Source organism: Cynocephalus volans, chromosome 11 (assembly GCF_027409185.1).
Source record: "Cynocephalus volans isolate mCynVol1 chromosome 11, mCynVol1.pri, whole genome shotgun sequence".
Taxonomy (NCBI): domain Eukaryota; kingdom Metazoa; phylum Chordata; class Mammalia; order Dermoptera; family Cynocephalidae; genus Cynocephalus; species Cynocephalus volans.
This window is the reverse complement of record NC_084470.1, coordinates 119003342-119029387: the sequence shown is the minus strand read 5'-3', so window position 1 is coordinate 119029387 and position 26046 is coordinate 119003342. Positions and strand designations below refer to the sequence as shown.

Below are 26046 nucleotides of genomic sequence, written 5' to 3'. Positions count from 1 at the left end.
CGCCTAGAACCCCCGGCGCCAGAGCGAGAGCACTCGGGCCGCGTCGCGCTGCGAGGGCCGGCCCCCGGCCCCGCCCCCGTGCGTCAGCGCGTAGCAGCGCAGAGGCGTTTCCCGGGGCGTGCCGTGGTTGCTAGGCGACCAGCCCGCTCCCCCTCCCGCCCCTGCAGCCCTGTCTTGTCCCTCCCAGCCCCGACCAGTCGCGAGCGAGGGCGCGCGGGGCTGCTGTGTCTGGCCGGCAGTCCCTGGAGAAGTGTCGCGCCCCGGAGGCAGCCGTCTCGGCGCGGGTGGACGCGGTCCGCCGGACCCTCCAACCGCCGCCCCTCTCCGCGTGGGGGGTCCCGAGCACGCGGATGGGAGGCACCGCTCGCGGGCCGGGACGGAAGGATGCGGGGCGGTCCGGAGCCGGGCTCCCGCCCCAGCAGCGGAGGTAACGGCGTCGCGGGGAAGCGGGCTGGGGGCGCCCGGGTGAGCGGCTGGCACTGGCAGGCGAGGCCGGGGGCGGGGAAGGCCTGGGCTGGAGGGTGAGCGAGCCCCCGGGACGAGGGACGGGGTCTGGCTCCCTCCCTGGGACCGGCCCCGTCCTCCCCCCGATCAGCCCTCCCCACCCCCAGCCCTTCGTGAGCAGGGAGAGGGCTAGCGCGGAGTTAGAGGAAGAAGAATTTGCACCCCTGGATTCTCTCTGAAGCCCTTGGTCTGGGGTATATGGTAAGGAACTCTGAAAACGTGGGGCTTTTTAGCAGACTGGGGGAGCCAGGGAGCAATGCCTTTGCAAGAAGCCCTGTTGCTCAGAGCAGATGACCAAGGGCTGAACTCCTGGGGCTTTGCAGTGAGGGGTGCGGTCTAGCTTCGGAGGTGTCGGTAAGGGTCGGTGCTGAGTAGCGCTTTCTCCGGATCCTATTTTGAGAGATTCTCTACTTTGCCTTGTATTTTACGCTTAAATGGACAGGAGGGACCCCCCCTCCCCCCCTTCATTTGCATGGAGACTTCCGGTGGTTGATCTCTAGCTGTTAGTCAGGAAATCTTGGCAGGTCTTCGGTCTGTAAATGTGGTCGCCTGACCCGGTTGGGTTGTTTTATCAGGCTTACGACAAAGGGTCGGTCACATTTGGTTTTTGTCGAACACTTGGTTTTTGTTTTAACAGAAAACAGCAATTTTCTGTTAAATTGTAAATAATTCTATCAGAATGTGAGCATGTTTTTTTTTTTAAAAAGAACATTTGTAGCTTTTAAAATTTATTTTATTTTAATTTTTACCCTATTCATCCCTATTACACATCAATCAAGAAAACTAGCACTAGTTTTACAAAACAGTTTTTAAAGGCGACTAAAATATTCCAGAATATTTTAAAAGACGTTTTAAAAAAATTCTTCCCCTGCAACATGGGTCATTGCTGTATTCATAGTATTTCATATAAAATGATACAGTGAAATGCTGAGTGTAACTGGGAAGTCCATGTTCTTGGTAGCCGATGAAATACATTGTTCAGGGCCATCTTGTGGATTAAATAAATCCTCTCCATCTTTTGTGTTTCCTTAAAGTGGTGGAGACACAGTGTTAAAGAACAGAGATAAGATCCTTAAGCATTTTGCCTCCACCACCCACCAGGAACTGAATTGGGAACAAAAGTGAAATTCAGTACATTTTGTAATTTAGAGAATTCCTTTAGTGTTTGCTGTATTATTCACTGTATTTTTCTACAGGTTAGGTAGATGTAAGTAAATAAGTAAAAGAGAAGACAGCCCTAAAAAAAGTCTTTTATTTCTTGCCTGTAAGACCCACAAGTGTGTAGACTGCAACTGTTCTTCCCATTAACACGTGGAAAACAGGTTCAGAGAGCAAGGTAGTACAGCCAGTGGGAGAGTGAGATTAGAATCTAAGTTTATGACTGAAAAACCAATCACCTGTCACTTTGTTCTGGTTTTTGCATTGCAGATTCAAACTAGCCTTCAATTTCAAATAATAAATTAAATGAGATTCTTTTGATAGTCCCTATTTTTTTAAATAACATTCAGAAAGTAAGAATGTTTTAACTTTTAAAATACAAACCTAGAAATGCTCTCCTTTATTTAAAAAAAAAAAAAAAAGGTAAAAAATATTTGGGTTTCCTCTATTCCTCTGCCAAATACCCCAGTTTATGCCAAATGCAGTGTAGACGTTTATTTCTATTAAGTATTTTTTGTAGCAGATATGAAGCAGTTAAGACACAGGATACTTTGGAAATACAAATTTGTACTCTTCAGTTACTGACAGATTTTATCTGTGATCCTATTTACTAGATTGGGGGATGGTGTCTATGATACCTTCATGATGATAGATGAAACCAAATGCCCACCCTGTTCAAATGTACTTTGCAATCCTTCTGAACCACCTCTACCCAGAAGACTAAATGTAAGTAAAGGAAGTCATTCTTTGCTCTCTAATTATCTTGGAAAGAAGGAAATGCTACTTAATGCTCAAGGTGCAGTTACATATCACTGGTGACCCAGACTCTTTTTTTGTATCCTTTTGATTTCTCCTGACTTTGAAATAACAATTTTTGTTGTCTAAGTTTAGCTTTTCAGAATGATTTTGATTTGGAACCTACCTTTTCCTTTCAGTTTCCACTGGGATAAATATATGGCAGTAGGAAAAAAAATAATATGCTACTTTTGTATGATAATGTAATAATATGTAGGTAATGTTTATTTTTATAGAGGGTGATATACACATGGTATTACAAAGTCTCCTTTTAACAAAAACAAGGAACAGAAAATATCCCAGAATTTATGGGTCTGCAGATTTGTTCCCTGCAAGTTAGAAATGCAGTCCTAGCTTATTAGTGTGCTAACTCGAACAGTACAGTTTGGTTTTTGATGCATTTAATCATTTTGGGAACTGAGACACAGCTTTTGACACTGTTTTACTTAAGATAATAATAAAATTAATTCATATTTCCTCAGCATATAGAGAGTAGTAGACAGAACAGGGTTTGGACAAGTTCCATGACAAGGAGACGCTATCCTTTGCCGTAAAATTTGCTGCATATGTAATTAATGAACAAACTGAATAATTGAATTGATTGATTTGTAGTAATTCTATGTTTAAGACTTGAAATTGTTTCTATATGGGAAAAACTGTTTGTATTTTTTCTTAGTCCCAAGTTTTTATCAGTCTTTTATTAATTAAATCAACCTTTTCACCACTTTCAAGGTTAGTAATATCACAAAGCATGGGCTAAAAATATTTGGATGGCTGGCCATCCTATTTTTAATCTTCTTTCTGCAGTGCAGTAGGATTTCTTTTCATTCTTTGCAAGTTTATTTCTTTAGTATGTAAAAACCTCTAAGAACTCCTGTCTTGACCATCAGATTTCTAGGCTGCTCTTTGAGTTTCATTGTTTATTTGAGATGCTCTTGCGTTCTCCTTGTAAACTATAAATCATCTGCCCATAGGCTTTTATTGGGTTAAATTTTGTGCTGCAGGGATTTAGGGTTGGGGGCTGGGGAAACGGTAGTGTTTTATATCTGGATGAGAAGGATATTCTTTCTTAATTTCTCAATATAATCTTTAAGACTTGATTAATACAGTAGAAGATTCTGTTTGAAACACCATGAGCCTTCCAAATTGACACTGTATGTGAAGTATTTTTAAGAAATAAAACATAATAAGTCTGGCATTATCTGTTTCTCTGGATATAATTACATGGTTAGCAAAATATTTGATTGAATTGATCATATACATTGCTTGGCTATTGTGATTATAACCCTAGATTAGAAATACAAGGGGTCTTCAAAAAGTTCATGGAAAGATTTGTATTTTTTTTAATGCCATTAATTCTATTTTTCCAGGAACTTTTGCAGTACCCTCTTATACAGTGTTTTATAACTATTATACTTTTAACATGCGTGAACATTGTAGATTCTCCTAGAACAATGGAAGGAAGGTGTTATTTATAGCACAGCAGAGTTGATATATAATTGACTCAGGACAGCATTTCAGTTATTTACAGAAAAGGAAAGAAAAAGTGAAGGCAAGAACCCCTCCTGTTTAGAAAAATTCCTTCCTGGAATTTTCCAAATTCACTGGAGATTTGGACCTTGTTAATCCATAGCGGACGATACCTGAAGTAGTGTATTCTGTTCTGGAAGCTACAGTTCAAGAGAGATATAAAGACATACAATGTTGAGGATGTGAACAGGATAGTTAGGGAACGTGACACATGTTGGAAGAGGTGAGAGGATGTGATGAGAAAGGCAAACCTGCAGGAGAATGGCCTGGGCAGCGTAGGACAGCCCCCTTTAGGTATCTGAAGAGCAAATTTCATGAAATTTGGACACTTCCGTGTAGTTCCTGAGGGCAAAGTCAGACTTAATTTGCAGGGAGAGAGATTTAGGCTTACTTTAAGGGAAAACCATGAGTCAGGAAATCTAAGTGGCATCCTTAATCTTGTTGTAATAGTTCTATGGAAATTAAATTTCTGTTATATATCTGTTCTTATTGATGTTCTGTACCTGAGACCCTCTCTTTATCGCAAACAGAAATGAAGACCTCCAGAGCCAGCACAGCCTTACATGTAGGCAGAGTAGGTGAAATTCCCAGGGTCGGACCCTGGACCACAAAGACCTTTCCCACCAGCTCGTCACTGATGACTGCAGTTCCTAGAGAGGCATTCCTTTGGGTTAAGGCATTGATCTTCTGTTAAAGTTCAAATATCCCTGGAGAGGTAACACATTAAATTGTATAGCAAGTTGAAAGCGGGTTTTATGTGGGGGAGAAAGTGGGTGAGGTGTTTTTGTGCATCCTAAGAGAAGGCCTGCTGTGGGGGCCCTCCATAAGTGGAAGGTATATTTAGTGTTAGATGCGTGGTGGAGGGAGACCAGCTGGAGATGGGAGGACGCCACCACAGACAGAAGAGATAATCAAAGGGAGAAGGTGGGGGGTGTATAGGAGTTTAAACCTTAATATATTGAAAATTTTGTCTAATTGTAACCAATGGTTTAAACATGTATTATAGTTTGTGAGGGTCTTTCACATATATTATTAATTATAATTTGATTCACACAGCATCCTGCAAGCAGGAATTATTATCCATATTTTACAGATAAAGAAACTGGGGCTCTGAAAGGATAGAGTAACCCATTCAGGGATATAAGCTTTTAATTAGTATAGCCAGGACCCCAACTCAGGCCTTCTGACTTCCTGTGTTTTCAGGATGTGTCCCAAAGACTTTACCAGTACATATTTAGATGCATTAAAGTTTAAGGTAGTAGTGCCAGCCTGTGGCTCACTTGGGAGAGCGTGGTGCTGACACCACCAAGTCAAGGGTTAAGATCCCCTTCCCAGTCATCTTTTAAAAAAACAAACAAATAAATAAATAAAAATAAAGTTTAAGGTAGTAAACAGTTTAAGGAATCCTGGCTAAGATGCATGCAGATGTTTGTTTTCGTTATGTAACTCTAACCAAAACCAACCAATTATAATTCTTGTCTCAGTTCAGTCAGGGAAATTTATTCCCTAATAGACTGTCGTTCCTTGAGAACATCTGTGTTTTTAGCACAGGCGCTAAATAGTGAACACTTAATGTCCAGGTGAATATTGGATGGATGGATGGATCTGACCTGCTTCTGTTTTCTCATCCCTAAAAACTGGACTAGTCATTTGACTTAATTACTCATAAGAAAAATAGCTGTATATTTTCATTTTAACAAGGTACTTAGGTTGTGTCGGCTGGCGTATTTATTTTGTTGACCGGTGATAGTTCTCTATTTTGGTATCAAAGAGTCTATACCCATTCCATATCTTGTCTATTATTTATTTATTTATTTACTTTGGCGGCTGGCTGTTACACGGGTCTGAACCTTTGTCCTTGGTATTACAAGGCTGTGCTCTAACCACCTGAGCTAACCTGGAGAGGTAACACGTTAAATTGTATAGCAAGTTGAAAGGGGGTTTTCTCCCCCACATAAAACACTTCTTTATTTTAAAACTAAATGCTAAGCTGTGGCTACGGTTGAACTAACTGCTTAACTTCTGTTTAGGATTACATAATTCCTCAGGAAGCTGTAAGTGCTCTATACATATTTAAATTGATTAAATGACATAAAAGGAGAAGGCAGGAGCTAATGCACTTTTATAACTAACTAGATTAGGGGTGGTCTGAGGTATGCCAACACTTATATTTCTTCATCCTTTTTTGTTTATATTTTTATTTTATTGCTTTTTATTACTCATCTATTTTTGGTAACATATACATATAATTTTTGGTTTGCTTAGATTCTATTAAAATTTTTGTAAAGGTTTGACTACTTTTTAACTTATATTTTTAGAGATTATAACTGTAGCTTAGAGTACATCTGGAATTATCTGCCCCTGATCCTAGAGGCTTTCAGATATTATTAAACAGATCAGGGGTACAATTCTTCAGGGTCCATTGAGAAAAACAGATGTTGTTTTAAGTATACCAGACTTTTTTAAAAAACAACAGACTTAACACTTTTTCTTTCTAGCCACTTCTTAATATTTTTCTTTTGTTTCCTTTCTTAAAAATTGAGTATATTTAAGGTATACAACATGATGTTTTGATATACATAGTGCAATGGTTACTATAGTCAAGCCAAGTAACGTATCCATCATTCACAGTTACTCTCTTCTTCTTAATATATTTTTTAGACATTTTGTTTACTTTTCCTCCATCTTCATTCAAAGAATTTTGTTGCAATTCAGAGGAGTAACTAGAACTTTTTGTGAGTTACTGTTCCTTCAAGGAAAAGGTTAAGCAAAATTGAGTAAAAAGAAAAAAAAGTTTGAGTAAAGGTTAAACTCCTTTACCCTGTGGGTTCTTGCTGCTGAAGAGTTTTACAAGAAGCACCCCAGGGGCCTTGCATTCTCAGTGTTATTTATCAGAAGATACGCGAAGAATTGGCCCAGATGATCTCAAGAGTTCTCTTGGGCTTAGAACTTTTGTGATTTGATGAACTGGGTGAGAAGGCTGTAATAATTTATATGGGGACCTGGGAGTAGATGACAAGGCCTTGGTTGATTCCAGGCCATAGTCAGCATTTAGCCCTACTAGAGATTTGTACAGGTGCCAGGAGAACCTGGTGCTGAGTTCTATTCATGGTAAGGGTCCTAGGTTCAAATCCTACCTCTGTCACTTAATAGTACTTTATTGTTTACAGAATAGTTTAAAATGCATTATTTCGATCCTGCTATATGCCTTCTAGATTTGAGAAGATACTTGAAAAGATTAGTAAACAATGTAAGACAGTGTGTATGTAACCAGGTGCCAAATTATATGATACAGACTTGAAAAGCTGCAGTTAGGGTGTGAGGTTAATTAATATGGGCTTGGAGTAGTGCTAATTGGAAGAGAAAGGACTTGAATTGGGCCTCGAAGTGGTGTAGGATTTGAGTGGATGGGGGATGAAAGGATTCTCAGTACAGAGACATGCCTGAAAGAAGGAACCTACCATGTGTAGGGGGGCGGTAAGAAGCAAGGCGTATATGCTTATAGGAGATCAGGGTGGCCATAATCCTCAGGAAAGTCTGAGGATCAGTATAACACAAATCTAGACTCCTGCTTTTTTTCTTTTCTTCCTTTTCGGTCATTTTAAACTTAAAATGAACATGACTGGACATTGTTTTCTTGTTCAGTCAGAGGCAGGGTCCGTTATCATCCTTCCTATGTTTTTGGTGACTTTAACATTATATTCATTTTTTTCTCTTTCTTAGATCACCACTGAGCAATTAACAAGAGATCAGACTCAGCACTTTCTGAATGGAAGTGAGATGAAGGTAGAACAGCTATTTCAAGAATTTGGTAACAGAAGACCTGATACACTTCAGTCCGATGGCATCAGTGACTCTGAAAAGTGCTCTCCTGCTGTTCCTCAGGATAAAAGTTCAGATAGCTCAAATGCAGTAAAATCCAGCAGTTTATCCAAAGCACCCAAAGGGATGCCTCTGACTCCAGAACAAGCACTGAAGCAATATAAACACCACCTCACTGCTTATGAGAAGCTGGAAATCATCAATTACCCGGAAATTTACTTTGTGGGTCCAAATGCCAAAAAAAGACATGGAGTCATTGATGGTCCCAATAATGGGGGGTACGATGATGCAGAGGGGGCCTATATACATGTACCTCGAGACCATCTAGCTTATCGATATGAGGTGCTGAAAATTATTGGCAAGGGGAGTTTTGGGCAGGTAGCCCGGGTCTATGATCACAAACTGAGACAGTACGTGGCACTGAAAATGGTGCGCAATGAAAAGCGCTTCCATCGCCAGGCAGCTGAGGAGATCCGGATCTTGGAGCATCTTAAAAAACAGGATAAAACTGGTAGCATGAATGTTATCCATATGCTGGAAAGTTTCACATTCCGGAACCACGTGTGCATGGCCTTTGAATTGCTGAGCATAGACCTTTATGAGCTAATTAAAAAAAACAAGTTTCAGGGTTTTAGCATCCAGTTAGTCCGCAAGTTTGCTCAGTCCATCTTGCAGTCCTTGGATGCTCTTCACAAAAATAAGATCATTCACTGCGACCTGAAGCCAGAAAACATTCTCCTGAAACACCATGGGCGCAGTGCGACCAAGGTCATTGACTTTGGATCCAGCTGTTTCGAGTACCAGAAGCTTTATACGTATATCCAGTCTCGGTTCTACAGAGCTCCAGAGATCATCTTAGGAAGCCGGTACAGCACGCCTATCGACATATGGAGTTTTGGCTGCATCCTTGCAGAACTTTTAACAGGACAGCCTCTCTTCCCTGGAGAGGATGAAGGAGACCAGTTGGCCTGCATGATGGAGCTTTTAGGGATGCCACCACCAAAACTTCTGGAGCAATCCAAACGTGCCAAGTACTTTATTAACTCCAAGGGCCTACCTCGCTACTGTTCTGTGACTACTCAGGCAGATGGGAGGGTTGTGCTTGTGGGGGGTCGCTCACATAGGGGTAAAAAGCGGGGCCCTCCAGGCAGCAAAGACTGGGGGACAGCACTGAAAGGGTGTGATGACTACTTGTTTATAGAGTTTTTGAAAAGGTGTCTTCACTGGGACCCCTCTGCCCGCCTGACCCCAGCTCAAGCATTAAGACACCCTTGGATTAGCAAGTCTGTGCCCAGACCTCTGACCATAGACAAGGTGTCAGGGAAACGGGTGGTAAATCCTACCAATGCTTTCCAGGGACTGGGTTCCAAGCTGCCTCCAGTTGTTGGAATAGCCAATAAGCTTAAAGCTAATTTAATGTCAGAAAACAGTGGTGGTATACCTCTGTGTAGTGTGTTGCCAAAACTGATTAGCTAACAGATAACAGTATGCTCAGAGATGTATATGTATGCATTTTTAATTATCTTGCAAACCTGCAAATGGAAAAGAAATGCAAGCCTATTGGTGGATATGTTTGTGTTAGACTAGACTTCTTTTTTAACAGGACAAAACATTTTTATATGACTGTAAAAGCACTCTTCAAGGGCTAATTATCTAACCAGCTTGTATTGGCCATCTGGAATGTACATTAAATGACTTTTTATAGGTCAGTGCATCTTTGTTATTATTGTCAGATGTACTTCAACCTGTGTATTATTTTGTTGGTTTAAAACTCTTTTCTCAAGATATATTTTCTCTCAATATATCCTGACTCCTCCTCACTTCTGGTCTCCCTCAGCATCTGTTCTGGAGGGGGATGTAGGATGTGGTGGTAGTTGTGGATGAGAGCCAAAGCTAGATCTCTTGCCCCAGCAGCCATTCCATGTGCTCATTTTAGGTGAGAAGGCTAGCAGAATATGGGGTGGAGGAGCTCCAGCAAGTGGGTGGTCACCTGGACCTTTGGTGTCTCTCCTTTCAATGACTCTTTCCACTTCCCTCCAATTCTCTAATGCATGGTATTTTTATTGTGTGTTGCTATTATTATTTTGCCACTGATTTGCTTCCTGGGCATTCAAAGCATTTACTGATGTCTTTATCAAATAACCTTATAAGATACTGATTTTAAAACTGAGTCATGTGCATCCCGCCCTCTTTCCTCTCCCATCCCTTCTCCCCCATCTCCAGGGAAGATAAATCAGCCCCAAATGACCCAGAGTGATAAAGGTAGGATCGGCATGTCAACTGTGGTTCCCCAACTTCTTGGTCCTCCATGGACCAGCCCACTCGCTGCATTTCCATGCACTTTCTTCCATGTAGAAGTGATCACTATCAGGTAAACCTCACTAGAATTTAAACGCTTTTCCTTCTCTCTTTCCAGCAGCCTGCCACCTTAATGTGCCACATTTTTCCCACTTTCACTTTAAACTTAAGGCCGTTCCCTAGATTCTGAGTGAACCTCAGTTATAAGAAGTAAACTACTTTATTTGAAAATCCAGAAACTGGTGATAATCCATTTTCCCCCTTTATTTTCCCTAATTTTCTTCACTTCAACTGCCTTTCTTTTTCTCTGCTAAGATTTAAATCAGTGAGAGCTGATAAAACTAGTTGCTAGCCAAATGTCTTACTTGGATAGGTGGAGAAGGGACAGTAAGTAAGTAACTCACTGCTGCTATTTTTCTAGTTTTTTCCTGTCCCTTCCTCTACGTCCATGCTCCAAAACAAAAGTCTGCCCAGATTCTGTCCTAAACGTGTGCTCCTTAGAGGAGAGCATTTGCTTTCTACAACATAGCTCTCAGAATGATCCAGTTCCATTTTTAGTCTCGGTAAACTCCATAAGATTGGAAGGAGGCTCCTCTTGTTGGACAACATAGTAACAAGAAGAGAGAAGAAAAATGCCATGGGCTTATTATTTAACTTTTGCCTTATCCAAAAGTATTCCCAATTGCCACAGTCCAGGCTGTGAGGAGAATGAACAAGCCACACTGATGGTAGTAGCATAAGTGTTCAGAGTGTGGCCTCAGCCTCCGAAGCACAAGGGCCAGATGGCAGGGAACAGCTCAAACAGGCCTCAGCCTCTATAAAAGGAGGAGGTCTTGGTATTTTTGGTGATTGAGAAACTGGATCATTTAAAATCTTAATTATCTCCTTTACTCCTGGTTTACAGAAAGCTATGGAATATACAACTCCTTTAGATCCCTCTAACTTCTGCTGAATTCTCTAACTTTCTGGAGGAGTTTAAGAATCACCTGTGTTATCTAGACAGAACATATGTTGAGCTTGTTTTGCATGTTGCTATCAGTGTGGAAGACCTGCTCTTAAGCCAACTGTGTTAAAAGGATTGCTACCCCAAAAACATAACGTACACTGGATTTCGATGTTTGTGTTTTTCTGAGACAGCTCCTTGGTCAGCTGGCACTGTGTCTGGACTCAGGAGAGAAAGGAGCCTGTGGTTGAGGTTGGCATGTGCTCTGTTTCTGTGTATCAACTGGACTATGAGGTTACTGAAACTGGGCCGAGTGAAAAGATATAGACAAGCCAGGACCCTGTAGACAGATTCTAGAAAGATTTGGAAGGGGTATGGATGTGTTTCTGCCTAAATTTGGCAACCTGAAGAGTGACACAGAGCACACTCATTCAAGTTGGCATCCCTGTTTTCTGCGGGTTGATTCAAGTTCGGGAGAGAGGGTGGCTTTAAAATGTGGTGTTGCTCAGCTATAAAAACGAATGAAATACTGCCATTTGCAACAACATGGATGGACCTTGAGAGAATTATATTAAGTGAAACAAGTCAGGCACAGAAAGAGAAATACCACATGTTCTCACTTATTGGTGGGAGCTAAAAATTAATATATAAATTCACACACACACACACACACACACACACAAACCGGGGGGGGGGGGAAGAAGATATAACAACCACAATTATTTGAAGTTGATACAACAAACAAACAGAAAGGACATTGTTGGGGGGGAGGGGGGGAGGGAGAAGGGAGGGAGGTTTTGGTGATGGGGAGCATTAATCAGCTACAATGTATATCGACAAAATAAAATTAAAAAAGAAAAAAAAAATGTGGTGTTGGTTGTGCAGATGTGTTCAGGAAGTTTACGGGTGAGTTTCAGGTACCGGGACAAGTTGTGGTTTTGAGAGTCTCACCCTGTGCCCCCTTTATTTAACCACTGTTAAATTTTCCCTTGGATTTGTGCCCAGTCATCAGTGACTGACTGAATTGGATCAGTTAGTGTAGAGATTCAAACTGTGTCTTAGTCACAATTACTGGATTGTTCTTTAGCCATTTTTGTTCTTCTAGTCATTTCAGTTAAATAGGTCAAGTTGGTTGACTTACTGATTTCTAAATTGACAAAATCAACTGAATTTCTACATTGTTATTGACACAGTGAAAGAGTTGGATTGGAATTTTCATTTCATTTCTAAAGTCATTTCGTTCAATTCGGGAAATTGGCTAACCCAGCTAATACCTGCTCATCTCATTAGACTCCCCCATACCTTCTACCCTCCCAGTGATTGATCTGTTTATTCATCATGTGCTATCATGATTTTTCCTTATATTAGAATGTAAGCTTCAAAGGGCAGGCCCGTGTCTTTATGATGCTCTGAATTAACACATTTTGATGTTCATTGATCCCGTGCAGATGATGGAAGTTCATTTCCTTCCATGTGCCAGGAGTGGGCTTGATCAATCTCTGATCCCTTCTTTTGGGGAAAGGTTTATCAGATTAGAGTTATGTGAGGCCACTTTCTTCTGGCTCAGTGTTAGACACAGTTACCTTGGTAATAACGAAAAGAAAAATGTAACTATCACCTAACTCTGATGTTAGAATTCTGCTTCTGTCCCACAGGGGCTCTGTGAAGGACGAGGAAGACTATATTAACGTGTTTCATTCCTAGGTGTTAAGGGGGTTTGGGACAGATGGTTTAGCTAGCTAATGTCATTACATTTTAGTTTTCATGACATTTAATCTGTTAAGAATAGCGTTTATTGCATTATCAAAAACAGAACAAAAGATTAAATAAAAATTTCAACTGAAATAGTGCCAATCTGTAGCAGCTGATCGTGTTAAAACATTTTCTGTTTTGCTTAATTTTCAACTAGGCATAATTAAAGTTAAATGCTAAATTTTAGGTAGCAGCTGATAAATTGTTCTAAGCTTTCCTAACAGAATACTCCTACTATTTCAGTGAGTCATGGAAAACTTTCTTGTTTAACTATTTCTTTTGCATCTCTGTTATTTGGTGTCATCAACACGGAAGTTGGAAAAGTGACTGATTGTTTTATACTGCCTCTCTATGCTTTGTCTCTGAGAACTAAGGATAGGTACTTATCCTTTGAACCAGGAGGACCTGTGAGAACATATTTTCCTTCATCTCTTCAGTCTCACCAGCAAATCAAGGAAGAGTTGTCCTCTGTCAGTGATCTGTCAGCCTCCCAGTTTTAAATAATATTTTTAATATCCTCATTTCAACATGTCCCACTTTCAGCGTCAACCTATACTTCCCAAAGACTAAGAATTAAAAGAATTTACTTCTAGATCTGGCCTCAGCCATAACGTGTTTAGGGGCAATCCTTTTCAAGTGACTGTCAAATTATTCCTGTTAACTACAATGAGAAAAGCTAAGAGTCACAGCCAACCTATCCATGTAAGGACTAAAAATGTCCTGGTCCCTGAAATCCATAACCCCTGAGATAAGCCAGAGCTACAAATACATGGTCTAGACTTTGAAGGATTCTTAATATAGCTCACCCACTGCTAAGTCAAGCCCAGATGCTAATATTTTTCTATAACAGGAGAAACCTGCCTGACTGGAGACTAGAAAGATTCTCACCTCTTCTGCCACCACACTGATAGACTAAAAAGAAAGGAGAGCCTCAAATCAGGCTAAATGTTGACCTGTGGCTATTTCCGCTTAGAATGTCAGCCTCTAAAGCATCAGGTTTGAATCACTTTGATGTCATGGGATTCTTTCATTGTTCATTTGAGTCTGCTGACACGCTTCCCCTGGAAAGTGCAGTTTGGCATGGATGAGTCAGTGTTTTTTTTTATTTTGGGGTGTTTGCTTTTTAAAAAATAAAAATGGATTGCTTTGAGAATTTTTTTAGCATTTCGTGATTGTTTCAAAACCAAGGCTGAGAACTGGCCCAGCAGGACCTGAGTGCCATCTCTGAAGTGTTCCCTGTATGGTGGGTGAGTACCAGTCACTGATAGTTAAGACTGTGCTGCAGGTGCAGCCTCTTGATGTAAAGATGGCAAAGATAAATAAAATGCTCAATAAATGAAATATTGGGAAGGGAAGAGGAGTGAGAAGACAAATAGCCTGACATAGATTCAGCCTATACTTCTGTTTAGTGCCCAGAGCTTCCCTGTTCATAGCCTGGTTTGTAAGCCCTAGCATTGTTGTGGAAGAAGGAAAATGAGAAAAGTACTCAAGGAGGAGTATCTCCCTGGGAACCCTATCAGCTCTCCCATCAGGAATCAGCACATTTACCCTCCTGGGGCCCAAGCTTAGTTTACAAATGAGGCCTGACAAACAGCAGTTTATTTGGGAAGTTTGGGAGGCCCTGATCTGTGGGATAACTTTTAAAGCCTGAGGGCCGAGCACTTGGGAGGAAGGGGAAGCAGTGTTCTCAGGGGCCCTGGGCAGCTCTGCTCCAGCCTGCTTCTGACCGGGCCCTGAGCCACTGTTGCCCAGGCAGCAGGAGCTGATTGACGCTGAACTGAAGACTGTCTTCTGTCACTCTTCCGTTGTCCCTTGGATTCTTGAACAGGCTTTCTGCCTGTTGGGAGAATGGCCTAAAGGTAGAAATGGACCTTCCCATATTCACATGAAACAACTGCACTTTAGAGAAATTAAAGTGCTGTTAGAGGAACTACGTAGGCCAGGCAGATTTTAGAAGAATATTCAGCCTGCAATATAGCAATTAAAATTTGCCCACGATGAAGTACACCTCAAGCCAGGACACTCCCATGGCTTTTTATGTCATATAAGACAAAAACTAAGAGGTTAGAGAAAGCAGTGGAAATGGCATAGGTGTGTTGTCCATGGCTTTTCACTGTCTGGGAAGGAATTCGTCAGTTGAGAGGCGAAAACCAGATGTGACTGCAGCTAGACTGTGCTGATGATGCTAAGGACTGATCTTGTCCTCTCCGTAGCACAAGCACTTTCAGAGGCTGCCCAGCCCTGCCTTTGCCTCTGGCTGTTGATGAGCAGACCCAGGCCACCCAATCTGAACTACTGTGGAGAATTCTTAATCATTCCCAGGGTGGAGCCCTGGCCCAAACTAAACTCACTTGTGCTCTTCTGAAACCTGTCCAGACAGGCCTTTGTGGGTGCACTCTGTCAACAGGGACTTATTGAGCAAATGCTGTGTGGAAAGAAAAAAATGAAAAGCATTCTAGTGGCATTTGGGCATTTGTCAAGGATAGGGAGCATTGATAGCATTGCAGACCACACATTCAGAATTTAACAAAAGCCAGGCAATGGGTTTGAGAAAACTCACCGAGTTTGAGACCGTTCTGAGTCTGCGCGCAGTAAGAGGTTGTGTTCTGAGCAGAGGGAGGAGAAAAGATGGTAGGGATGAAAGGTATAGAAGATGTGCTGTCCACTAGCTACTTGGCTCTCACTGCCCTCCGTTTCTGACCTTGAAGAAGAGATGGGGTTACCCCTGAGATCTCTCCAGCATGACTTCAGATCAGGGGTGTGACTCATGCTGCTCCCCCCTCAGAACAATAGTATCCAAAATTAGCCATCCAAAGCATCACCAGCAACCAACCCAGTGAGAACCGCTGAGCAGCCGCAGAAAGTGCTCCGGGCTCCTGAGCTGGGGTGGTAGCAGGGACAAGGGCTTCAGCCAGACCCTCTGACATCTGCACCCATCCCAGCAGTGACCAAGACACCACTGGAAGCCCCCTGGTCTCCCATGCAGGAATGAGGGGGGTGCCACAGGCCTCAACTTTCCTCCTTTCTCCTTCTCCCACCTTATTTCCTTTTCCCTCCCCTCTCTCCCTCCCCACCAACTGCTCCATGACAATATCATAGAATGTAAAAGAATAATATTAATAAATAAATAAACTAAAAAAAAAAAAAAAAAAAATTCCACAGAAAACCCCAAAGCAACCAGAGGGGAGGAGGAAACAGCGGCACCAGGCTTCCTGACCTCTCCCCCTCTCCCTCATTTCCCTCAACAACTAGCTGGCTGTGTTGCTGTTTTCTCTGGTTGCTAAATCAACATTGTTTATTTCTGTCCCACCAACAAACCCAGTCCGGTTGGGACCGAAGTGAATACGTGGGGTGGATTCAGAAACCTCATCCCTGAGATCTTTTCCTGTAGCTTTTGAGCAGCTGTATCACATTGTCCTAGTTCCAGTCCCCTCTCCGTTAACCCCCTTTTCTAAGAACCCCTTTCCTCTCCTTGGAACCCAAAGTCACTGTCAGCTTTAAAATGCCAGAGAGATGTCCAGGCAAAGCAGCATGAGTGAGACGGCGGAGGGTTCAGAGTTCCTTGGGGGACCAAGAGGAGGGGACGGGCCACAGGTGCTTCCCCTCAATCCTGCTAAAATAACAAGGATCAGGCGCTTCCGTGGTGGGTCTTCCTGAAGGGACAACTGTTTTCCAACTTCTGTGTCACGCACAGGCCACACCTCCTACCCCTTTCAGTCCCAGCCTGGCCCAAGGCAGCTGCATTTCAAAGAGAGTAATTTCTCTTTTCTTTATTCCTGGCCTTAAATTCTACCACACACAGAAGAGAAGGGTGAAGGGGAGATGCAGCTTTAGCTGGGAAAGCCGGGCTGGGGCTGGAGGGGCACAGAGGCAGAGGCTTCCCAGACCACAGAGTCACGGTTTGTAAAGTGAGAAGTGGGGAGGGGACAACTGCAGGAGCCTCCTGGCTCCGGGTGTGTTCTTTCTCCCCCACACCCCCAACTGCACTTCTACAGGGGCCCCCCAGGCCTCCCACCGTCCTCTGCCTGCCGTTCCTTCGTTCTTTCAGTAAATAAATGCCCAGAGTCTTTCTTCCCTGGGCCCGGCACTGAAAGTTTAGTGGGAAGTCAAACAGGTAAAGAATTGAAATACAATGAGATACATATGATGGCAGACACAGACCAGGTGCCCTAGGAGTCCCCGCAAAACCCAAGAAGAGTGTATGTGTCAGGAAAGGATTTTTGTGGCAACTGCCCCATCCATCACCAGCCATGACCACTTCCTTTCTTCTTAGTTTCCATTATTCCTACCCTTTTCAGCCCCCAAATCCCACTGACCTCCCACTGTTCACAATGCCTCCTGCCTCAGAGATCATGAATGAATGGTGCCCAGGCTCTTCCCCACTGAGGAAACGGGAGACTGAGGGCGAAACTGCAGAGACCAAACACCTCTGTCCCTTGAGCTCACAGCACAGCCAAGTTTGGAGCCAGACTTCCTCCCTGCTGCCCCCAGCCCCCGCCACCCACAGTGTTTACATTGCATTCCCAGCAACCCCCCTCCTCCCCACCCTCATTCAATTCCCCAAAGCTGCCAAAATGGGTTTATTTTTACCTACTGCATTGGGAAAGGGGCAAAGGCTGCGGCTGGGGCCGGTGAGTGGCGCCAGCTAGGGCTTAACTACAATGAGAAAGCCCCACCCGCCAGCTCTGCTGGGGAAAACCCAGTAGGAAATAACTAGCGCAGTGTGCCCTGTCTGGACGCCGGGCCTGCATATGTCAGCCTGGACGCAAGCCAGTCACATGAGCCCAGGCTGGGTAAGAAGAGAGCTTGGGTATTCTCCCAGCTCAGGTCTCTTCTGGCATGAGGAACTGTGAGGGCGAGGGAGCCAGCTCTTCTTTATGGGCCCAGATGGAGAGGGAGGCCCAGTGGGAAGGGTCAATTAAGGCCAGGAAGGGAGCTGGCCAATCAGACTTTGCCCCAGGGAAAGTTATCAGTCCCCAGCTCCTGGCACTGCAAAAGGGTGATACCATGAGGCAATGGGCAGAGGAGCTGAAGGGAGAAAAAGCTCGGCAAAAGTTTCACAACCAAATGTTCGTTTGGCCAAAGCTGCTGTTTCCATCACACCTCTACCCACTGCACACGTGCTCACACACGCTCCCCACTGCATGTCTTTTCTCTCCCATAGCTTTGTTCCCCTGCATGCATTCCTTACCCCTCCCCACCCCTCCCAGCCCAGAGTGTCAGCATCTGTCTATCTTCAGCTACACACTCAGACACCTCTTCCTCCTCCTGCCCACCCTCTTCTGGGACTCAGGCCTGTGGCTGCTTCTGCTTGCTAGGCCTCAGTTTTCCCTTAGGCAGCATGTTTCAGATCTTGCTCTTAGGGCCCTCTAGGCAATCTAGGGCAGCTCACAGCAAGAAGTTCCTGGGAGAAGAGATTTCACTTCAGATCTTTTTTTCCTTAAGTCCCAGAACTAGGTTGGATGATTGCACAAGCTGAAGACCTCCCTGTTGAGACCTGAGTTCCCTGAGAAAAGTGCCACAGGTATTATGGCTGGACTGGTTCAACCCCAGGAGCACCTGTTCCTTGCAGTGGGTTGCCTGGAGAGGGACCTGGGGATCACGAAAGGACAGAAAACTTGCTCTCTGTAGGATGCTGCGGTGCTGGGGGATGGGGAGGCCGAGGGTACAGGACCCGTTGCAGGCCCCAAGAAGCCTGAACTCAAAGAACCTGAGCTAGCCATGGGGTGGGAAGGCAGGACATGTTCAAAAGCTCCTGACAAGATGGTTGATTTTTCAAGAGAGAAACTGGGCATCCCCCTACCAAACAAAACCAACAAAACCAACAAAAAAAGTCTGCATATTTAACTATTTAACTGGTCCAGAAAAACACGGAACATGTAGGGAGGGAACAGGATCATTTGTGATTTCAAGAACTATTCTGGGACTTGAAACTTCTTGGAGTTTACTCCTCAGGTTAGGGACAGATGCCCATTCTCTGGTTGGGAAATTCAAGAAATCAGTGTGGGACTGAGACATATGCAGAAACATCTAAGTTCCTGGAAAATCAACAAGCTTGATTTTGAGCCAAGTTATGATCAAGGCACCAATGTTGAGCAGGCATGTGAAGAATCCCGATGGCACAAAGCCAGACATGGGGTCAAAAACGCTCCTACGGATACTGTGTCTTATCCCCCTCAAGATGGAATAATCAGGGAGAGTCTAATGAAGAGGCCATTTATAAAATGTGGGCAGGGTTTCAGGAAACTCTTAAGGGACAGTGAAACACACAAGGGACAGCCACATGGGGAAAAGGAAGGGAGTGGTTGTTAGTGTCTTGGAGAGCCATAGCCGTGGAGGAGGCTGGATGAGAGGGCTGTCTGCCCAACAGAAGCTGTGGCCTTTGGTGGAGGAAGGCAGGTACTGCGACCTCTGGCCAGTGCAAAGGAACCAGGGGAATAAATATGTAGACCTCACTCTCGTGCAATCTCATTTTATTCCCATGCCTCCCATGGGCCAAATCTAACCGGAAGCCAGAGCACAGGGGAGTTTGGTTGAGGCAGTCCAAAAAGGCCAGCCTCCTGGGACACAGAGCACAGTGCAGAATGGTGGAAAGTGGATCCAGAGGGCCAAACAGTATATCCAGCTCAGTCTCTGTTATCCTCAGCAGGCAATTTCATCACCATCAATGCATATTTTTTGAGCACAAAATATGCACCAGCATTGTGCCGTCCACTGAGGATAAAATACGGGAATGGAGCTTCAAGAACCTGGTAGTCCAGCTGGAAGACAGGAGCAGGAGTATTCAGAAAAGCCTTCTTGGAGGAAATGGGAATGTGGTATGGGGCCTGGAAGACAGGTGAGCAGGGGGCTGGGAGTGTTTTCCTTCACTGTAAAGAATGCCACTTAGCAACTCGGTCCACCCCATGGTCAAGTTTCAGATTTTCCATCCCTGAGATTTTGCATAACAGCCATGGCTATAGACAGCCATCTGACTGGAGCCGTCTGACGCCACGTATTACTTCTCACCTCAAATGGAAGGATCGATTTGCTTTCCTGCCTGTCTTTCCTGCTGGGATCTCTGAAGGACAGGTTTCTCCCACCTCCCAGAGTGATGTCCTAATTAATCAAATAATCCATCAGTATAAATTCCCTGAACTCTTAAATAGAAGGCACTGTGCTGGGAACTTGGGCTGAACAGGTGAATAAAACACACCTCCTGCTCTCAGTGAGCTCATATTTGTAGGAGATGTAATGGAGATCTGGACAAAGCTCTAGGAAGCACAGTGGAGTGACAAATTCCTAGAGGTATTTTTAAGAAGGCTTCAGAGAGGTAATATTTGCAATGCAAGTCTATTAATGAGTAGAATTTGCTGGGCAGAGAAGGGAATTCCTGGTAGAGGTCTTGAAATATATGGAAACAGCAAAAGGTGAAAAGGGATGGTGAAACATCAGGGTGGCCAGAGCACAGGATGGCAGGAACTGAGTCTGCTGAGAAAGGTTTGGGCTGGTTGAAAGGAACATTACAGCTCCAGTTCAGGTATTTGTCAGTCAAACAGACAATTAAGGAACCACAAGATGTTCTAACACATAATACCATGATGAGTTTTCTTTTTGGAAAGGTAATCTTCTAGAAGGAAAAATACTTGTTCAAATACCAGTGATAGGACCTGAGACAGGGATCTGTCCCTCTTTTCCCACCCCAGCACCTCACCTCACCATCTGCACCTTCTCTCTCTAAACAGTTGTTGTTGGAAATCTCTTGCTGCTCTGACTTTGCAGCAAAGCAACAGAGCCAACTAAATGAGCCCGTTTCTTCTTCCAGGACAATGTGTCTTTCCAGGAGGACATATCCCCTTCCTCTAGTTTTTACCCTTTCCCCAAATTTGACGACCAAGGGAACGGAATGGGGTCTTAAGTGGAACAGCCAGCCCATGGGACTTAGGACCGGCCAATACTAGAATAACTAGCCAGCCCCCAAGCTTATCCGTCTTCTGGGGCTTATCCAAACTTTGTGGCTATTCCTCCAGGTCTTAGCTGAAAAACACCAAAAATAGGTCAGCTTTTTTCAGTTTAATTAGCCATTTCTCTGAGGACACCAAATGGAATGAGGCAAAGGGAGATACGCTGGGGGAAAGGAAGGGTGGGAGATTTTAAATGGGGTTCCATGAATCCAGACTCACCTCTACAGAGGATGCTTCTTAGAGCAAGGAGCTCAAGAGGCGGATATAGGGGCTCAAGCCTCCGGGCTCACAGGCCAAGGGTCTACTTATTGCTCTCAGGCACTGGGCATGGAGGAGAACTGGCATGGTTTGTGAGGAGGCCAGAAGGATGGAAGCAGGGCTGGGCAGCTGCACGGGATCTCCAGGGCAGGAGGACGAATCACTGCTTCCCACACAGGGGCTAATGCATAGGCGCCTGAAAGCTCACCTGCCCCAGTCAGCTCCTGTCTCAAGGGCTGTGGGCAGCCTGCAGCCCACACCCAGAGCCTTGTGACAGCTGCCAAGCAAGGTGCTGGAAGCTATTTCTGGAGCTCTTTAAGAGTGGGGGAAACTGCCAGCTGCATGTGACCAGATGATTTCTGCAGTGCCTTCCTTATCTGAAATAGGGTGACCTGTGCTAAGTAAATGCAGGCAGCACTTGGGCAGGGGAGAGAGAAAAAAAGACCCTTAGAGCCTTAAGGGTCTGTCACGCCCACAAGTACTTAGCAGTGCAGAAAGACCACCGATGTGGAGCAACTACCCCCTCTGGTGGTAAACATAGGGATAACGTTACACAGGGGAGGCTTATTTGGCCACTCGCTTGGGCCATGCTCCAAAAGAAATGACCTCGAGACTACGGTGAGTCCAGGGTTGATTCCTTCTCTTTCTCCTGATTGCAGTTATGGTCCCTAGCCAGGAGCTTTCAGCTTTATAGATCGACATGTTATAGTGGAAAAAGTACTGTGGCTAGGCTGTGAATATGAGTATGGTCCTAGTGAGAACATTAAGTCACTTTTCCTTTGTGCTCCATGGAAGAAAACAGGCTGCTTGAATCTCTTTATTCAAGCCTAGCTGTTTCCATATCTGTAACGTGGACATGATGCTACAGGCTCTGCCCGCCTCCCAGGGAGGCGTTAGAGTGAATGTGAACCACAGGCAGGGGGAAGGGGGGCGCTTCCTGGTCCTGGGACCCACTTAGTCCCATGGCTGGCTGGGGGTCTTTGTGTCAGAAGCTAACATCACTGTCACTCATGTTTGGTCCTGAGACACCCCACATGGCTCAGCCCCTCATGGCTGCCAGGCTCCTTCCATCCCGGTCAGAAAGCCACCTTCCATCTGCCTGGGGCTTATGGCCAGGGGAGGATGGGGTGGCCTGGTGGTTATGGCACTTAGGCTGGAAAGACACAGGGAGGAGTTCTGGGCCTATTTTGTATTGTTGTTGTTGCCACTTAGTCCTTATTATTTACATTTATTTGTAGGCATCTTATTGGATATTCCTTTTACATGCACTGTGACTCTTTATCTATCAGATGCTGATGCTGGTGGGAAACAAGCCAGAAGGACAAATTCTGGTGTTCCTACAGGAAGAAACTTTGACCACAGTTGTGGCTCTCTTTCCACAGGTAACTTAGTGGAGGTTTTGTCATAATTTCTTTTCTTTTCTTTTTGTACTGATAGCTTAAAAACAAAAACAAATGAATGTTGTCCGAATGGTCAAGTCTTTGGAGAGGTGTACATTTGGGAGCAATGTTGCACAGTGTGTTCAAAAAATATATTCAAGAATTAATTTTGCTAAATGTACCTCAACTTTTTTGTTTTTGGTGGCTGGCCAGTATGGGGATATGAGCCCTTGACCTTGGTGTTATCAACACTGTACTCTAACAAAATGAGCTAACTGGCCTGCCCACATTTTTTTTTTTTTTTATGGTAGTAAAATATATACAATATGAAATTTACCATTTTAACGATTTTTAAGTGTACAAATCGGTGGCATCAAGTACATTCACATTTGTGCAGCCTTCACCACTATCCATCTCCAGATTTTTTTCTTCATCCCCAACAGAAATTCTCTACTGGGCCTGTTTTTAAGACAGGTTTCTGTGAGAAACTGTGGGAGTGCAGCTTTGACCCTTGAATTTGGCATTCCCTCCTTCTGCTCTCCCTAGCCTGAGCAGAAGAGTATTAGCCACCATGTTGCAGCCCCTTCCCCAAGAGAATTCCTCAGATACTGCAAAAGCAGAGAAGGGGGTTGTGGCTTCCTCAGTTTCCTACAATTGCTGAATTCTGTAGCCAGAGGGATGTCCAGGGGCCCTTAATACCCCTTCCCAAAGCCGAACTACACCCAACTCATAGCCTAGCTCTGTGCTTGACATATAATGGGCACTCGATGAAGATTTGTTTAATGAATGAATGAACCTGAACACATAGATCTATATTCCCAGGAAAAGAGACTTTATAGCTGCTCATGGTAATAGGGAGATGACAAGGGCATGTACTCTGGGGTCAGAAGGATCTGGGTTCAAGTGCTGGCCCTGTCCTTTGCTAAGTATGTGGCCCTTTTTTGTTGGTGGTATTGTTAAGCCACAGAATTAGCATAATCATTCTTACCTTATGGTGTGAATTATTGAAAGAGGTTTGAAAGAGGCAATGTGTATGAGGTACTTTATCTTAGAGTAGCAGAAGCTCAATGCCATTAGTTCTCTCTCCGTTCCACCTACTAGAGAATCTCTCAGATGCATTTCCAGAATGACTTTCTCTTTTTCAATGTGAATTCAATTGCCTATTGGCTCCTTTGTTGTCAGTGCCTAGGAAAGAGAATTCTCCCTATTGTTTGAGCTCTGACCTCAGCCCTTTCAAGCTGGGATTCAAACGCTGATAAAATGTGAAAAGAGAATGTTACTTTCTTTGTCTTTATCTGAAATTGAGCCTCCGGATTTCTACTGTATTGGATAGACTTGTCCTGATTTGTTCATTTATGTTATGTGTTCTCTTTCTTTCCTCTCCCCACCCAACTCCCCCTCTCCGGCCCCAATATACAATCACAGCATAGGCCACTCCTTTCATCCTCTAAACTAAAACTATATGTCTTTTATTATTTCCAAATCCAAGCACTTGGCTACATTCCTTTGGGACAGAGGTCATCGTGCTTATTTTAATAGTAGACAAGACCTATCAATCATTTTCCACAATGCCTCTTTCATCCACCCCTTCATTCTAATTACTTGACACATGTATTCTCGCCTCCAAATTCTAAGATAAGGCCATGCAGTAAGTAATTTGTGGAAAACAAGCGATCTAGCTAAATTCTATGTTCTGCTGGATGTGATTGTCTACCACGTAAAGTAATTGGAAAAGTTAAAACCCAATTGAAAGTAATACACTTCAATTTCAAATCAATAAATATTCATTGGGTGCTGTGTATATTTAAAGGGTCTGGGGCAATACGGGCTTACGAAATATGGGCTTATCATCAAACAGATGTTAGAGACGTTTAAACAGTATTGTAGAATGGTCTCAACTAATTTCTCTGTCACCGGGCATAACCACCTGCCCCCAGCCCCAATCTAGTTCACACAACACTTACAGATTAAACTTCCAAAAATAGTGCTCATGACTCTGGGGCCAAGACTGTGAAGAACTCCACATGCCACACTAGAAAATCTGGCCCATTTCTCTCGCCCATTCTTTGACCCATTTCTCTGGGCTTTGAGGAGCTATTGAAAGATTTTTTTCCGTCCTAGAATAATGTGATCATATTTGCATTTTAAAAAGTTATAGGGGGTAAGAATGGATTGGAAAGAGCAGAACCAGAAGCCATTTAGGAGGCTGGTGCCATAATCCCGATGGAAGCTGGTGAGTGCCTAAAGCAGGGCGATGCATGGGGATGGAGAAAAGGAAACAGATAGTGGGGAGGAGGATTAGCTGGAATTGGTAATTGATTGATGGTTGGGGATGAGAGACAGTGAGGAGTCAAGAGTGACTACGTTTCAGCCTTTGACAACGGGGTGGAGACTGGTACCTTCTCTGAGCAGCAGAATGAAAAATGTGTGTGTGTGTGTGTTGTGTGTGTGTTGTGTGTGTGTGGTGTGGATAACGAAATCAGTTTTGTAGATATTGAGTTTAAGGTGTCTGGGAATACCTAGTAATGGAAGTCCACCATGGATATGGGTTCATGGGTTCAAGAGAATTATTTGGGCTGTCTTTGTAGATTTGGGGTCATGGGGATAGAGAAACCTGGGAAGTAGTAGAGAATTATTACAAAAGACAGTCAAAGGAGAAGCCCTAGAAAGCCGTGACATTTTAGGGACAGGCAGGGGAGAAGAGCAATGGAAGGAAACTGAGAAGTGGGCAGAAATGTAGAAGTAGAATTCAGAATGTGATGTTCTGAGAATCGAGAGATCCTGTGTTAAAAATAGGCCCAGTATAGTTTTGAGGAAGAAGGGTTGGTGTAAAGCCTGAAATCCAGCAGAGAGATCTAAACTGACAGAGTGAGCGAAATTAAGAAAGAGATCAGAGGAGCAGCACAGTCAAAAGACAGACTTCCGAAGAGTGGAGCGATCAGGAGACAAGGAAGCGGAGACGGGAAGTGCAGTTGCACGGCTCCTGGAGTGATCTTGCTAGCGAAGGGATGAGGACAGACGCAGCAGGTGTCAGGGAGAGGCGGGCCTGAAGGCACGAGATACCTAAACATGGTACGGACTCGGGGGAAGGAGTCACTTGAATGAAAGCAGAGCAAATGCTGTTAGTTACTGCTCAGAAACCACCCCCCTTTTCTTACCTTGTGACGGAATCCACATCGGGCTCAGCACATGGGTAGCAAAGTGCGGGGGGAAAGTAGGCTCCGCCCCCACCCCTTGCGTCATGGGAATTCTTGTGCCTTTGTGCAGTGATTGGTTTAGAAATGGTCACGTGATCCTCTTCTGGCCAATGAGACATAAGAGGAAGCTGACTGAAGTTCTCTGGGAAATATTTTTTCCCTTGATAAATAAGATAGTCACGGGAAGGAGAAAGACCTTCAAATTTAAAAAAAAAAATTATATTTTTTATTTTACCCCTGCCTCTTTGCTTGCTCTGTTGAGCCATGTGATGTGAGGATGAATGTGCAGAGCTGTGCAGCCTCTTTACGCCAGTGGTGAGCTGAGCAGAAGGGACGGCAAAGTAAAGCATGAAAATACCCAGATCCTTGACGGTACTTGAGGACTTTGTTGAGCTGCCAAACAACCTGAGATCACCTCCCTTCAGTCTTACTAAGAAACGATTAGCTTCTTTATGGTTTAAGCCACT

At 44.0% G+C, this 26046-nt stretch overlaps 1 protein-coding gene and 1 long non-coding RNA gene across 5 annotated transcripts; one reads left to right on the top strand and one right to left on the bottom strand.

The window, feature by feature from the left end:
- The first annotated feature begins 220 nt into the window (after positions 1–220).
- Positions 221–9620, top strand: DYRK3 (dual specificity tyrosine phosphorylation regulated kinase 3). Of its 3 annotated transcripts, none has more exons than XM_063114551.1 (3): positions 221–427; positions 2277–2388; positions 7711–9620. In XM_063114551.1, exons 1-3 carry the CDS (start codon positions 351–353, stop codon positions 9283–9285), a joined length of 1764 nt encoding a protein of 587 aa, XP_062970621.1. In that variant the 5' UTR covers positions 221–350; the 3' UTR covers positions 9286–9620. The 3 variants fall into 3 exon arrangements, with proteins under 3 accessions (XP_062970621.1, XP_062970623.1, XP_062970622.1); XM_063114552.1 differs by lacking the exon at positions 221–427 and adding an exon at positions 4518–4702 and having other exon boundaries at positions 2307–2388; XM_063114553.1 differs by lacking the exon at positions 2277–2388 and having other exon boundaries at positions 396–427.
- Positions 1260–25602, bottom strand: LOC134390794 (uncharacterized). Of its 2 annotated transcripts, none has more exons than XR_010024887.1 (4): positions 25541–25602; positions 15363–15503; positions 15154–15227; positions 1260–1531 (listed from the first exon to the last, which is right to left on the bottom strand). It is a non-coding gene; the product is annotated as an uncharacterized LOC134390794 (long non-coding RNA). The 2 variants fall into 2 exon arrangements; XR_010024888.1 differs by lacking the exon at positions 1260–1531 and adding an exon at positions 14413–14639.
- Positions 25603–26046: the final 444 nt, after the last annotated feature.

Bases quoted from the DNA above. Each gene is read 5' to 3' on its own strand.
- DYRK3 (XM_063114551.1), top strand. From the start codon at position 351: ATGGGAGGCACCGCTCGCGGGCCGGGACGGAAGGATGCGGGGCGGTCC. The intron at 428-2,276 runs GTAACGGCGTCG...CCTATTTACTAG, and splicing joins CTCCCGCCCCAGCAGCGGAG to ATTGGGGGATGGTGTCTATG. The intron at 2,389-7,710 runs GTAAGTAAAGGA...TCTCTTTCTTAG, and splicing joins CTCTACCCAGAAGACTAAAT to ATCACCACTGAGCAATTAAC.